The sequence below is a fragment of the Tauraco erythrolophus genome, chromosome 3 (genome assembly GCF_009769465.1).
Source record: "Tauraco erythrolophus isolate bTauEry1 chromosome 3, bTauEry1.pri, whole genome shotgun sequence".
NCBI classification, from domain to species: domain Eukaryota; kingdom Metazoa; phylum Chordata; class Aves; order Musophagiformes; family Musophagidae; genus Tauraco; species Tauraco erythrolophus.
In genome coordinates this window covers 96766480-96781655 of record NC_141467.1, presented here as the reverse complement: position 1 = coordinate 96781655, position 15176 = coordinate 96766480, and the positions used below count along the sequence as shown (strand labels likewise).

The 15176-nt window shown below is 40.5% G+C and overlaps 1 protein-coding gene across 1 annotated transcript in view; it reads right to left on the bottom strand.

Moving 5' to 3' along the window:
• The window catches only part of TG (thyroglobulin), a 162969-nt gene that overhangs the window by 73589 nt on the left and 74204 nt on the right, over positions 1-15176 (bottom strand). The window contains exons 36-40 of the mRNA XM_086609570.1: positions 11680-11814; positions 10395-10559; positions 8357-8579; positions 4528-4621; positions 36-195 (exon numbers count right to left, since the gene is read on the bottom strand). Coding sequence (XP_086465696.1) covers positions 36-195; positions 4528-4621; positions 8357-8579; positions 10395-10559; positions 11680-11814 — 777 coding nt within the window. The remainder of the gene's footprint in view (positions 1-35; positions 196-4527; positions 4622-8356; positions 8580-10394; positions 10560-11679; positions 11815-15176) is intronic.

Here is a 15176-nt window from a genome sequence, read left to right as displayed (position 1 = left end):
CCTAGTTGTGTTTGTTCTAGAAATCCATGACTTACCGGTACTAAGGAAGCCAAAAACACCAACCCGGTAGCTTGCTATCACAACAATGACATTACTGACGGCAGCTAGGTATGATCCATCTACGGTTGTCTTTCCCACCTCAGCATTGTAACTCCCTCCGTTGTGGAAGAACAGCAACACTGACATGTTTTTGACCTGTCATGACAACAAACAGGTTAATACTCCAGTAGCCAACTGCTTTTGTAGGTCACGGATGGGAATACAAGCATTTTCCCCATTAACATTATCTAAGCCATCCACAGCTCTTTAACAGTGACCATAATGAGAGGATATCTTTGCATCTGTCGAAAGTTCTAGAGCTAAATTGTCCACAATGACCTATATACCATTAAAGAGGACACTATGTCCAGTGTAAAGAAGATTTAATGACATCACTGTCTTCCACCAGCAAATGACTATACCAGGTTAGTTCATAGATTTCATAGATTTTCTAGGTTAGAAAAGACCTTAGAGATCATCCAGTCCAACCGTCCCTAATCTCCCATGAAACCATATCCCTAAGTAGTTCATCCACCCTTTTCTTAAACACATCCAGGGATGGGGACTCAACCACCTCCCTGGGCAGCCTATTCCAGTGGCTGACAACGCTTTCAGAGAATACGTTCTAACATCCAACCTGAATCTCCCCTGACAAAGCTTATACCCATTTCCTCTTGTCCTATCACCCATCACTAATGTAAAGAACCCTTCCCCCAAAGCAGACCCATCCTGCTGACTTGGCCATTGAGTATTTGGGGGGCTCATCTTTGTGGTAACATGTCTGTTTCACACAAACACAGAGGAAAAGTTCAAACAAGTGAGAAACAGAAGAAGGAAAAGGCCAGTTGGGTTGCTTCATCTTGAGCAGGACTAACTCAATAGTCGTGCACGGCTGTTTCCTACTCTCAAGTCTTCAACATTAAACACTGCCTAGTCTCAAAAATCTCACTTGACAAGAGCTCCCCATTGCTCCTTCAATCCCCATGGAGGTTTTCCCCTACTAGATATATAGAGGGATCCTACACAGAGGATTTTGTCTCTGCATGGGAGACACTTGCCTCTCATGAAGCACAGAGGGTGTCTGCCCAAGAAAGCCCAGCGAGACTCCCAGGATAGGAAGGAGCTACCACGGGTTGCTGCCCGTGTCAGCACTCTTTGCAGAGCCACCCAGTTTTGCTCAGAAATGGAGGTTTTTTCCCAACGCAGCACCCCATCTGTGCTGACCCTCTGCACATGCAGCACAGCTGCAGACAGGCTGCTGCTGAATGAGCAGCACAAAAACAGAACTGTCCGGGAGACCTCAGCATTTACCAGCAGATGACACCTCTGTCAAGATGACACTTGGAAGAAATACCAGTGAAGCATACAGAGGGGTTTTAGTTTAAGTTTTTGTCTTTTATTTTCTTTTTTTCTTCTCACTGCAGAAAGCAGAATAACCTGTTCCAATGCTAAAAAGTTTTTTTCAAAGTGTAACCGCAATTTTCCATTCAGCTCTTTCATCCTGTATTGCCCATTTTGGGACTATCCTGAAGGAGGTTCTTCTCTCCTCTGCTCAGCACCGGGTCACACACGCCCACCATCCCGCTTTCTGCTTTGGCAGCTGCTGGTGTTTTTCAAAGAAGGGCTGGTGGCCCCAGCAGCATCATCAAAGTACATCTGACGTTTGTTTTTCCCTGCAGCTAGAGGGCATTGGGCTCTGTTGCTGTTATTTTCTGGATGGATCTTAGCTAAACACAGCAGTTCCATCTGCTCTGGCAAAGGATGTCTTCAGCAAAAACACAACTGGCAGTACGAAAGAAGCAGCAGAGAAGTGACGGTTGCAGCCGCTTGCAAAATTACAGGGTAGGAGGCAAAGTCCCCTCAGCTGCCCTTAATTTGTCATGATTGTGTGTGCTCCTCACTTACCTATCCGGAGAATTACTTCAGAGGCTTCTTGTGAACACGACAGTGTTACTAAGAAAACCCAGGAAATAGCAGGCACTGAAACAGGCTGCTCTCTCTCAGGAACTTCTGCTCCTGAATAAAAATTGCCTAACTCACAGTGCCTTGTCTCTGGTTCCCATTTCTGCACCGCATGCAGCACAGAGAGACAGATGAGGGCAAAGAAAAAAAACCAAAAGAATCTGTTTTGACACGGAAATTCATTCTGAAATACAACCACATTGAGCTATATCAGCTGAAATGGTGTTAAACACGATGCTGAGCCTTCTTCTTCCCCTTGGCTCAGCATGGTTAAGTTCAAACTAGGCATTTCCCACATGTCCAGAGCCCACATTCACCATGACCTCCAGCTGCCCTGTAAGTTGTATATTGCATTATGCTGAGCGACTTTACCCAGCGCTCCAGTGATGAAAAGCTTAAGAAAGGCAACGATGAGAAATAAAAGTTAAAAACAGCAAAACAAAGTCTGCTGCAACAGGTATGGAGCAATTCAGGGAAAGATTTAGCACCAGGACTGTGCCTAGTGCCAAGCGTCTGGACGTAGCATTCCCATTTCTAGTCTGCATCGAGTAAATAGAGATCCCTCTCCTATGTAAAGATAAACTATCATGAAAAATAATTTGGGTTTTAATCTCAAGGGATTTCAACCTCAGAGCTCATGGATTGGGGCATTTTAGATGAAGGCTTTATGATATTCTGAACCATCTTCTCTATCTTCCTATAAAACATTTAATGAGCTACTTGGCAAGGGATAGATTTAAACTCTACTGAGCTGGGCAACCTCAAGGGCTTTTACTACTGTACAGTATTGCTCTGTAAAGAATTGAGTGCAACAGGGATGATGCGATAAGGATGAGAGTGACACGTACAGGGAATGGGACAAGAGGAGAGAGGGTGCACTTTCTCTTCTTATTTAGCTGAGAGTTTCAACTCTTCATCTTACATTTAAGCCCTTTGGAAATCAGGCTGAAGCATAGCTTCGCTTTGCTAGTGTGACAGGTAGCGATGGTTATACGTGGAAAAAAGTCTCTCAGAAGTGCCAGTTTTATTTGGAGAGTTATGTGGTACACGTAGCTATGGAAGCAAAATGAGGTGATGTCATTCACCTTCTTCACTGCTTGACACTAAGAGTGCAGGCAGCAGTCATCACACCATGCTCTTGTTCAGGCTTGAAATGCTCCTGAATGACCTCTGAGGTTGCTGCTCTCCAGGAGGCTTTATATTCAGTATTTACTAGCAAATTTAACTTTCCATGGGCCGAAAATACATAACTATAGCTCTTTGTATGTGAGTAAAAAACAGAGCTCACCACAAAAAGAAACAGGAAAATGCCATGCCTTCTGCTGCCAGCTACTTCTGCAAAAACAGAAGTTTTGGTTCTCTCTTAGACTAGACTTGCGCATGTGAAACTGATTGACTTGATTGGACCTACTTCTGTCTTACCGCTCTACAAAAGACAGGAGGGATGCAGTTCTCAGTACCCTCAGGAGAAAAGATAAGCCTGTTTAGTTTATCAGATGGTAGAAAATACGATGCTTTCAAATAAGCTATCTTGAAAGCAGCACTTAAGTGGAGAGGGCAAACTGCCTGGGACAGTGACCTGATGTTTTGAATAAGCAATGACTGCACTCAAGGCAAAATGACAGTCTGGTGCTGCAAGGGGAAAACAGGCTGCTGGTCTTTCTGGTGATTAAATGGGTCTGCAAGGGATTCTGCATGCTGCTGTCAGATAGCTAGATCAGCTCTTTCCAGACACGCAGTATGACAGACTCATAAATTTCTATTATAACCACTGTCACCTGCTGAAAATTACAGTACTGTGGAAAGAAAAACTCCATTTTTGTGCTCTGGGCCCACCCTTCGATGGGATTCACATGTTATTCAACATCGTTATCCCCAGCCCCCCAGGGGTTTGGCCAATCATCTAATCTTGGCTCTGACTTGAAGCTTTATTTTATATCTGTTTAGAATGAGAAATTCAAGAGCTTTCAAATTACAGTCTCTCAGATTGTATCATTGGCCCAGTCATCTTTGAAACATTTATTTTTATGCTCTACGGGTTGTGCACAAATCTAGCATTTGTTACTACCCTCATTCCTCAACAGCTCTCACAGATGTCAACAGGAGAACAGTAAAGATGAGGGTGAAGAAAACCTTATCAGCTGCCGCTCAACTGGTGGTAAGCGTTGATGTGACATGTTGCATTGCGTTATCGTCTCCTGGACAAATGGTCTCATTTGAGGGACATTGCCATTTCTGTCCTTAATTTCTCCTCCTTTGCTGCCACTTTCCTCTTGTGTTTTGTTTCCTTCTTCGTCTCTGTCTTATTTCTAGCCTTTTAATTTGCTACCATCCGAGTTACCCAAACACAGCTCATGGAAAGCCTATAGGGAATACTCTTGTACCAGTACAAAAACCAGAGTGCCTAATTTAACCTTGCAGGGCTTTGTGAACACCACATGAAAAAGTTATTCATGCCAATTAAAAGTACTTTGAAAAGAGACAGTGATCAGCTACAAAAAAATATTCCACTTGTCTCCTACTTACAGTGGTGGCAGGAACAAAGACGTTCAGATAGAGGCAGTCTTCACTGACAGCGTATGATGGGGCGTCTCCATCTCCTGGCTGCCAACAAGCTGCCCTAGAGACATGGATTGAGAAAATTATAATAAAAACGCTTGTACTCTTTTTCCACTGCTGCTATTTCCTTATATTTTGATGAACTAAGTTGAGAAAAATCTTTAAATATGTAGATGTCAATCACATTTAAAACTATGCCCACCTATACCATAGTAACAAATACATCAGTTTGTATACACATACAGAAATGCAAAAAACACATTGCATTTTCATGTCTAGAATCCTTTCCTGAGAAAATCAGCCTCATTTTAAAAGATGAGAACTTTAAAATAAGCCATCAGAAAACTCATGCTCAACATAAAGTGCACAAGATTAGCATCAGATGTAAGGGGAGCAGGACTGGGGGGCTCAGGTACAGGTCCCTCCCGCTATTGCCTGCACATCTAGGTAATCCACTCTTCTGCTGAAATGCCAGTTCTTTATTTTACTTTTCAATAGTCTGTGGGCTATATTTATTTTTATTTATTTTAATTTCTAATAATACATGGGAAAATACAGTAAGTTTATAATTTTAATGTATTTTTAAAATCTATTTGTTTTAAGCGTCATAGCAGACCATTAGCAGTGCCCAGCAATGTTAAAAGTAAACTTTGAGTAGGAATTCAGCCAGCCAGCCACGTAAAGAAAAATAATTTTCTGGCCATTATCTTTATGAGATTCTTATGCTCAAACTCTCTCCACAGCAAGAATCAAGTGGATGACTTTGGCAGTTCAGATATAAGCTATTTCGAGGTCAGTTCCTTCTGCTTCGCAGCCATATTTATATCACATAATGCGTTACGGAAAAGAATCACAGGTTGTTAGGGAAGAAGTCGAAAGAGGTTATGGAAAAGACAGTAATATCTCAGAGAATTATTTCTAAATCATCATTTTTAATGCCTTTTTAAAATTTTTAAATGAAGGTATGAATAATTTAATAGAAAACTACAAGGAAAAGGACCAGCTATAATGCAATTCTACAAAATCTTTCCATAAAGGAGGTTCCTAGGATGGTGATATCACTCAGTAGCTTTCACACCAACTTAGAGAGGCACATCATCTCCAACCAAAACTGCCAAAGCCATTTTAGGCAGACAAAATACAAATTCCCAGGTGGGAACCTGGCCAGGACAAAAGGTCTAACACTACTAATTGTGTAGCTTTCCACAGAACAGTACGAATCATCACACATGCTCGTGGATACTTTTTGAGGGTTTTTTTTAGCAACTCAAAAAGATTCCCAGCACCTCCAACTCCCAGGATCGTCTCATGCCAGGACCGACTCCGGGGAAAGGCTGCCACCTGCTGAGGCAAGTCCACAGCTCCTCCAGCGGCTGGAGACTCCCAAGAGCTGGACAGGTTTTTGGTTGGGTTTTGTTGGTTTGTTTGGGTGTTGTTTGTTTTTTTTTTTAATTTTATCAGGTCCAGGCTGATAAATAAACATTTCTCTTCCATCAATCATGTCACTGTGAATTTCTTATATAAAAATATTGTACACCACCAATACAGAGTCCTAAAAAATATAGATGTCAAGACTTTCTATACACATAGAGAGTGAGGTCCCTGATTCTCCAAGTGCACTTCCATGGTGCTAAGCCCAAAGAATTTTTTTTAGTCTTAAATGAATAATAGAAGATAATGGCCAAGTTCTTCATTGGCCTAAGAAAGCACTGAGAATTCAAAAGATAGGAGCAGATTAACTAAGATCCCTGAATTGCTTTGAAAACCTCAGCTAAGCTGCTCCTTGCAACACCAGGTCTTCAAAGAGAGACCACAGAGGCAGATGGGTCTTACCAAAGTTCTAGCAGACACCACACTGTGGCTGCAGACACAAAGAGCTGATGGTGTGTGTGCTAGCTCATCACTGTGCACTTGAGGAAACAAAAAGCCACGTCTTGCAAGATCCCTCCAACATACATGAGGCTGTGTGGCTACTGTGGTTATGTTGTTAACACCTTCACAATTGAGGTGCAATCCAAAGGATGACACCACCAAAGGCCAGATGCTCTAATAACTCCTCAAGACAATGCTGCATCTCTTTTCACTCAATTCATCACAAGCTTTACTAGAAACCTCTGGAGACAAATTCTGAGTAATGGAGGGACCAAACAGCTTCTACAAAGCTGATAGGTCTCTAAATCTGTAGCCTCAGAGTGAATTTCCGTGAAAGCAGGTGGCTATTGATGTCAGGCCTGCAGCCTGCCACCCTCCCAGCTGCCTTGCAAAATCTATCATTTCCTTAACCATGCAAGCTCTTGGCCAGATCAGCTAGTTAGCTTGAGTAGTTCATCACTAACCACATGAGGACCACTCCTGGTGCCAGGAATTGAACAAGACTGCATGACTAGCTGAGACTGGAAGGATAACACAGGATCACAATAGAACTCAGGTCCATTCTAGCGGCCTTGGAAGCTCTTATAGAATCATAGAATGGTCAGGGTTGGAAGAGACCTCAAAGATCATCTAGTTCCAACCCCCCCATCTCGGGTCACTAAACCTCAGCTCTCAGCCCTGATTTCTTCAACTCCCTCTACAGAAAGTCTACCAAGTCCTTCCACCAGACACTCTCCTTTTAACTGTTCTGCATCTTCAATCTCTTATTTCTTGTTTCTATGATTTATTTTGTCCTCACAGTTCCTCATGTAAGCCATGAAAGAGCCTGCTTTTTATTGATAGGAATGTGATCAGTTACCAGCCCTCTTATATCAGCCTCCTGTGTACATGAGCAGCATGGCTCACTCAAACAGTTTTCATGTGTCTGTAGTTTGCTTTCTATTAAGTGGAGCAGGGATGTACAGTGAGAAAAATCCTGTAAAAATTGCTCCACTTTCATATCTTGTTTCTTGTTGTTGCTACGTTTCTATTTGCTGTGAGTTTTTTTTTTAAAGAAATCCACTGTCCTAACATGTTCCACAGCACAGACCACTAAGTAGTGTCACCCAATCCCTCTTCTCTTTAGAAATACACATTCACAATTCGTCGTTTTTGTTCCCCAGTGAAAGAAAATTAAGACTCGTATCGTAAGAATGAAACACAGACGTGCACAAAGGCTATGTCCATAGAGTATCTCCAATGTAAACTCACTGAACAGTGATGTCTGTGTAGCCCTGGAGAGCCAGGGCCAGCCAACAGGAAATATTAGATATAGAGACTTAAGATAAATTTAGCCCATCTACTAACACAGTTCCCAGCTCTCGTTTCCTCTTAAGACATTACTTAAAATGTTTATAACTTCTGTACTTCTGTCCAAGCCATTTAGCAACTATTTGCCTCTCAACAGTTTTTGGACAGAAAATACTATCTTGGTCCTTCAGCCTGATCTCCTAGACACTACTAGGCAGAGAATTTCTATATGAGGTCCACAGCTTTTTTTTACATCAGCATTAAAATGCCTCTGTTTGATTAAATATTCCACAAATTTATGGTTCAGCAGAAGCAAAATGTATTTGCATAAATATTATAAATATCTGTATAAATATTCAGAATAAAAATAGACTGACAGCAGTCAGTGCGGAGTTATGCACAGATTCAAGGCAATGTACTGGAATCTGTCTTTTTTTCTTAAAGTGCTTGCATGCATTAACATATAGATGGATAAACTATTCTTTTTGCTAAACAAAGTCTCAAACTTGCACTGATCTGTATCCTAAAGGTTCTTTTGCAAGAAAGCACATGAATATTGTGATCATCACTCCAGCTACTTTCATACACCTGGATGGAACAAGCACTTCTGCAGATGATCAAAGGAGTTTCTTACCGAGCCACAGTAGCATTCCAGGTTTCCACCCAAGAAAATGTCCCTGGAGGACTGAAACGCCTCTCTGCAAGGGGAGGTGAAGCATATGGGATCCCCAGGAACCGGCTGATATTTTTCCACTCTGAGCCAATGCGGATCACCTGGGACTTGCCTATCAGATCTCCATGGGACGGGATGTACACAGATGGGGTTAAATCCGATTCAGATATGGGCAGGAATAAATCTATTGCAGGGGGAATAAAGGAAAAATAATTTGCTTTTTTAAGTTATTACCATTTCACAAATGAAAACTAATCCCATTTCCTTTAATTTTAAATTGTTAACTAATTCACTTCTTTAAATGAAACACAAATAAATTTGTGTTATTCTCTCCCTATAAAATACTTCATGCTATGCGAGATGTTACATACTGGATATGGACACTTAACTTTCCAAAGCCTTACTCAAACCTTTATTCCAGATCAGACATCACATTAGAATATAAACCTGAGCATTTCTACAAAAAAAAAGAGAGATTTTCAGACTTTCCCCTCTCTTCTGAGTTTAAAAAGCACAGTGTTAAACCTTTAAACATTTATAGCAAGTCAGAGAGAGGAAAGATAACCCACAGGTCATTGGTTTGGGCTGTCACCAGGAAAGACTGGTGCTTTGGTCCCCTTTCCAGTAGCTGTTTCATCACGCGAGATGGAAGAGTTTCAATAGAAGGCACTGAGCACAACCTGTGTCCAAATTCTCTACAGCCTTGAAGTGGGAATCACCAGTGCAAGTGCTTGCTTTAAGTAAGTCAGGCACATGCATGCCTTCTACATGCCAGAGAAGGGAATGTGAGACTTCAGGGTACCAGAGAGCCTTCATTACCATCTCTCACGTTACACGCTATTGTGAATATTGCCATTTTCTTTCACAGAACTTATGCCAGTATCTGCATTTTAGATCAAACATAATTCCTACCTGAATTTATTTTTTGCTTGCAGAAAATTATGAAATATTACAGGGTTTATAGTCTGATTTAATCTTCTTTTTTGTATAAGGATTATTTGGTTCATAAGCTATCCATCCAAAGAAGAGCTTCTTCAATAATATATTACTTTAAAACAGATCTAAGTGATACCTCGTACTATTTCTCTCCTAAAACAATGTATCAATAGCCAAGAACCAAATTCTAAGTTACGTGACTAAAATCAAAACTGTAAATAAATATCCAAACACACAAGTCTTAGCTTTTATGTCTCAGTCTGTGATTTTGGTTCCCTTAACAATGATAAACCCTTTTTTCACTCATTGGATTTGTCAATTCTTCACAGAAATTTCAGTGAAGAGAAAAGGAAATATTTCTTCCCTCTCCCCTTATTATTACCTGGTTTCTAAATACTTCTAATAAAAGAAATAATCAGTATTACATGAAAGGAAAGCAATCTCTCTTAAAATCAAGGGAAAATCAACACAACTTAAAGTTACAAATAAATACCTAGCTAAACAACAAAATTTTTAGCTGTCCACACAACTTCTATTTCTCTCTTAAATAATTTTCACTTCTTTAAAATATTTGTTCACCTTGGTTTAGGGGTTTGGGGGTTTTTTGGGTTTGTTTGTTTTCTCCAGAGATAGTCTTTAAGACTTTCAATTGACAGTGAGTTTTCAACACTCCTTGTGTTATTCTCAGATTTTAAAAGGAAGAATATATAGAAACATCTTCTGCAGATGAAAAGGAAGGAGCTGGACATTCCTTACCATTTTTTTTCTTTGTTCCTACCAATCTGCACTTTCTGAAACATCTCTCATAGACCAGATGACTTTATTATGCCTGCTTCAACAACAGATGATAATACCATGATTTTGTGCATTTTTATAAAAAGTATTTGGGGACATTTTCCCATCCGTCTTGGCTCTCAACTCCACTGAAGCCGCAATGGACAGCTGTCTAGGAGACATCCGTATTGCTTTGTCTACTGAGGATTTTCTCACTCTTCCATTCACAAGAATTTTGCACAGGCCACCGTGTTGAGTTCTTTCCTCCATAGCCTTAACTTGCTCTTACCTTGTCTCCTATAGGAATATGTAGCTGGCTCTTTGAGTAAAACCCAGCAGCGATGCCCTTGTAGACCATGTGTGCATATCTGTGTATCAGGGTAGAAAAGGCACCTTATCACTGAAGGCTGGATTTCCAGTGTAACCATTGTACATGACTGGTTCTTTGAACAAGCTGTGAGGTGAAACGTGAAGAAAAAGAGCAGGTAAAAAGGAATTCTCAAAGTGCTTTGTATGACATTGTAAAAAGATGCTTTAAAGAAAGGTTTTACAACAGGTCAAGCAATAAGTATATAAAGTAGCTCTAAAGCAGAATAACATGACATAAAAGTCCCCAGATTCCTAGAACATTCTCCAAAATAGCCAAAGGACAAAATGTTATTTTGGCTTTAAAAAAATTGAGCAATACAACAAGAGAATTGGTATCATAGGCTTTAGGAGGAGAAAAATATCTTCTAATAGAATAGTGAAGACCTCAACTGAATTCAAACAGCCCACAAGGAGCCCCAGGGAGACGTTTCAGAATAAGAAAAGTGACCCTCTCACTCATCCCAGTTTGTATACAGAGATGGGTATCCAGTATTTTCCTTCAGAAAAGCTCCTTCAAACAGTTATGGGAAAAGGTAAGGGAAAAAAATTACACTGCTCACCTTCATAATGTGAGGACCATCTACTGCAGAAAGTGGGACCATTCCAAGGACCATCTGCTGCAGTAGGTAGGGGCAGTAACCCGACTTTTCCTTAAATCTACCACTCTGTGGTGCTGGAGGATTTGCCAGTCATGTAAAGTTAAACAACACTCTGCTGTCTAGTCAGGCTACTGACCAAAGCAGTTCCTTTTGTTGGTACTACAGCCCAATCCCTGCTTCATCCCAGCTCTCAGCTAACCTGTCCTCACGCACCACAGCTACAGGTTACTTTAGATAATGGCAGGTGGCTCTATCATCTGTCTCACTCGATGAGCTTCCCTTAACTGTTCCTTAGAAAACAACATCACCCCTTTAATTATTCACTACAATAGTCTCCAATTCGTACAATGCCTGGAGAAGCAAGACATCTCTTTGTCCAAGAGGTGTCAAAATTATTCAATCACTGTGTGATATGTTATGTCTACTGTATCTTTCATTAGATAAACGATTTCAAGTGCCTCCTCTAAAATTTACAAATACTGGGGTAGTCTTTAAAATTAAGTAAAATCAGTGTATCTATGTCAGAAGATGTGGGGGAGCTGTTCTTGTGTTTTTCAGGCTCATAAGCCAGTAGTTTCTGTAAATCTATAAATAACTATTTCTTACCGGATAGACAAAATTCTCTGGCAGTGGAGAAATCATTAGATACATCTCTGCTAACTTGCACAACTTCAAAGTTTGAGATGGACGAATCCGTGAGAATAGAGGACACATTTAAGGGTTTCCATATATCCAAATACTCTGTAAAATTAACCATACAAAGATAATATAACTAGAGGAATCAGTAAAAGTTTCAGAATAAAATAATATAGAAGTAAAAGTATTGAGGAGTTCCCCAATGAAAGATTTTCACCTTCTTTTGCATCAACTGGAAATACATAAAATATAATACTCAAAGGCTTCTGGTTGACTAGAGGGTCCGGTCCCGTTTTCAGAGGTCATGTACAACTAGATTTACAAAGGTATTCAGTTAATAAAGAGATTAATCTGGAACAGCTCCATCCAGGTTTGCATGTAAATCCAACCGGTTTAAATAAAAGATTTCTGAACAGGCCTAATAACATGAAAGGACATGGGTCATTATGCTTGCACACAAGTTTCTGAGCAGTTACAGCCACCAACTCCTTGGAAAGCAAGTCGATCTCCTGCGTGTGACTGAGCACTCCCAGAACCTTCAGCAGACGTCCGCATCTAGATCTAAAACAGGAGCTGGTTTCCTAAGATAGGCTTCACCTTAGTCACCTGCAAGGTAGGTGTCTACATCTGAGTTTTAATTACACTGGACTCCTTGTATGATCAAGAGGAACAGAAAGTTTTGCTGTACATCTCCATCCTGGTTTAGATGTCTGCTTTAGGATGAGACAAATCACCTCCAGGAATCCATTGATTACATGAGCCAGATGTCCATGTTTTCTGTACAGGGAACTTCATGTGATAGCTGAAATGGAGATGTCTATGTTGCCTGCATACATCTACATACAGAGAGCAAGTCCTGACCTTACAGACTAAGTGAAAGTAATTCACAAATGTTATATTTTGTCTTCACTTCCCTAACAAGTAATAGGCCAAAATCCCACAAGAAGCAAATAAAATTTTCACAGATTTACAGACTTTTATTTTTAAAGGTCACAAGGATTATTTTGATCATTTTAATTTGATTTCGTAGACAGAATTACATGAAGTTAGATGAACTCTTCTAATGTCATGTAACTGCTACATAATTAAAATTTAATTCTATTTCATATCTATATATACACATAAACACAAATATGCACATATGTATATACACATGTATTACACATATACTAACATGTATACTCACATATATACATGTACATGTTTGATCATATTTATACACACACATACTGACTCTAGTATTCATCAAGAATTTTTCTTCTGTCTCACAGTGGTTTTTAAAAAAATACCACAAACATTTATTTTCTCATAGACAAACAGATGAAAATATCTGCAGGCTCTCAATTTTGCACACAGACATCAAAAAAGAAGGCTTGGGAAAGAATGGGCCTTTAATTATTTTAGTTTCTTTCAACAGTTCAATATGTTTTAAAAGCAAAAGGGCCCTGCTGTGGCCACCAAGTCCTCAACAGGAGGCTGGTGCTACCGTCTGCATGTGATTATGGGGTGAGCACAGAACTGAGTCAGCTGTTGTCTTGCTATTCCTGGTGAGCAGATCTTGCCCTGTTGCTTGTTCATTTACCACACAGATGCAAAAGTTGTGACCATTCATTACATTAAAGATTTCGTTTAGTCTTCTGAGAAATGGGTGACTTGCAAAAATGGCCAAAGTTTCCTTCCTTCCTTCCCCTCCTCAGAGAAAGATAGCTGCGACCACACCACCCAACATCAAATCTGAAGCTGAGGAAGTTCATACAATCAGGGCTATGTCATGTCCTCCTTGCAACTTGGAAATCCTGATGCTGACATATTTTTCCAGTTGACGAGAACCCAAGATCCTAAACAGACCACAGACTAGCCTGGCTGCATTGTTCCTTGAGCAAATAGGCAGGGAATAGCGATGACTAAATTAGATTTCAAATTTATTTTATTCCAGATAATTCATGACAACACTGGGCATCTCCCACAACCCAAGACTCTACGTTGATGTTAAAAGTCTTTGCTTTTGGAAAGTAAATCCTTCCCAAGGAAGTGTAAGCCTCAAACATGGGCTATCTCCCAGAGGACTAGCTGAAAAGAGTTGATGCGCTGCCACCATTGCCAAGGCTGCTACCTTAGTGCTAGCTCCTTTGCTCTCACCCTTGCTGAAGAAAACATCTGAGGGATTCATGGAGTGATGAACCGACCTACTGTACACCATATACATTTCCAAACAGCCCAGTCACACCTTTGAACTAGAGGCAAGAAAGCAGCACTGGGTTCCATGGGTCCTTTTTAGCCACTTCAAAATCATTCTATTCCTGTTATATATGGGAGCAACTCTTCTAAGAGATAGAGGCTGAAAGTCTCCAGCTAAGTAGAAATGAAGGTTAATTTGGTATTGCATTGTTACGTGCTAAAACGCATTTTATTTTTCTTATCGTTTGCCCTGAATCTCAACAGAAGTGACCCTTGCAACCTTCTACTACCCATGTGGGTTGGTTTTTTTTCGGTTTGTTTGGGGTTTGTGGTGTGGGTTTTTTTTCCATTCTCAGTTCTGGGTGAAACATTCCTAATCAGATTTAGACAACGAGACTTCCAGTGTTTTCCCTTTCTGATCTTCTGCCCAGCTGAACCCAGATGCAGATAAATGCAGAAACACTAATGCTTATTTTTAATGACAGAGCAAAGCCCTTTAACCCAAAGCTGCTCATGGCACCACTATGGACATTGCCAGCCTGCAGTTAGCTGCAAAAATATGCCTATCAGTCCTTCCTCCTTTTCTCCTCTTGGCAGCAGATCCAGCAATGCCCACAGCCATGCACATCCACTTCATTAGGTGGGCAAAACAGAGCCTTCCATGGCTGATCTAAACTTGCCTCTTCTAGAAACTGTTCTCACAGGGCACACAGCTACAAACTGGCACTGCTTTACTGAAAATGTATAGTGCACCTGATGGCCTGGAAGACATTTCTGGTTTATATATAGGTTAAGCTCTGACCTTCCAAACCACATTTTGGTAAATGCTTTGATTAGATAATTATAGCAGTCTGAATCCACTCAGCCCTGAAATTTTCATTGCAAAATTACAGATGTCCCATACAGAGAGGCTCTTTCTTCCAGATGTTATTGTTTGGGTAGGCAAGGTTTAAGTCTGGATTTGCAAAAGGACTCACACAGGCCTTACTCAGTTCCCACTCAAGTCACAGGATCAAAAGACTGGAATAGATTTCCTGGGGGCACAGAGTTCAACCTCCCACTTTCACAGGCAATGACATTATAAAATCCTTTCATAAAGTCAACAAAAGTTTCATCACTGGCTTAAGTGGAAGCAAAGAGAAGTCAGTTCTGAGTTTGCTGGAAAATTTGACATTTGATATAAGGAGACACATACAGAAGTGCAGTAAATCAAGAACTTAAATTTAGAAGAAAAGTCATGAAGTTGAGGAGGTACATAAATCAGACGAGGCTAACATGAGATTAAGGAG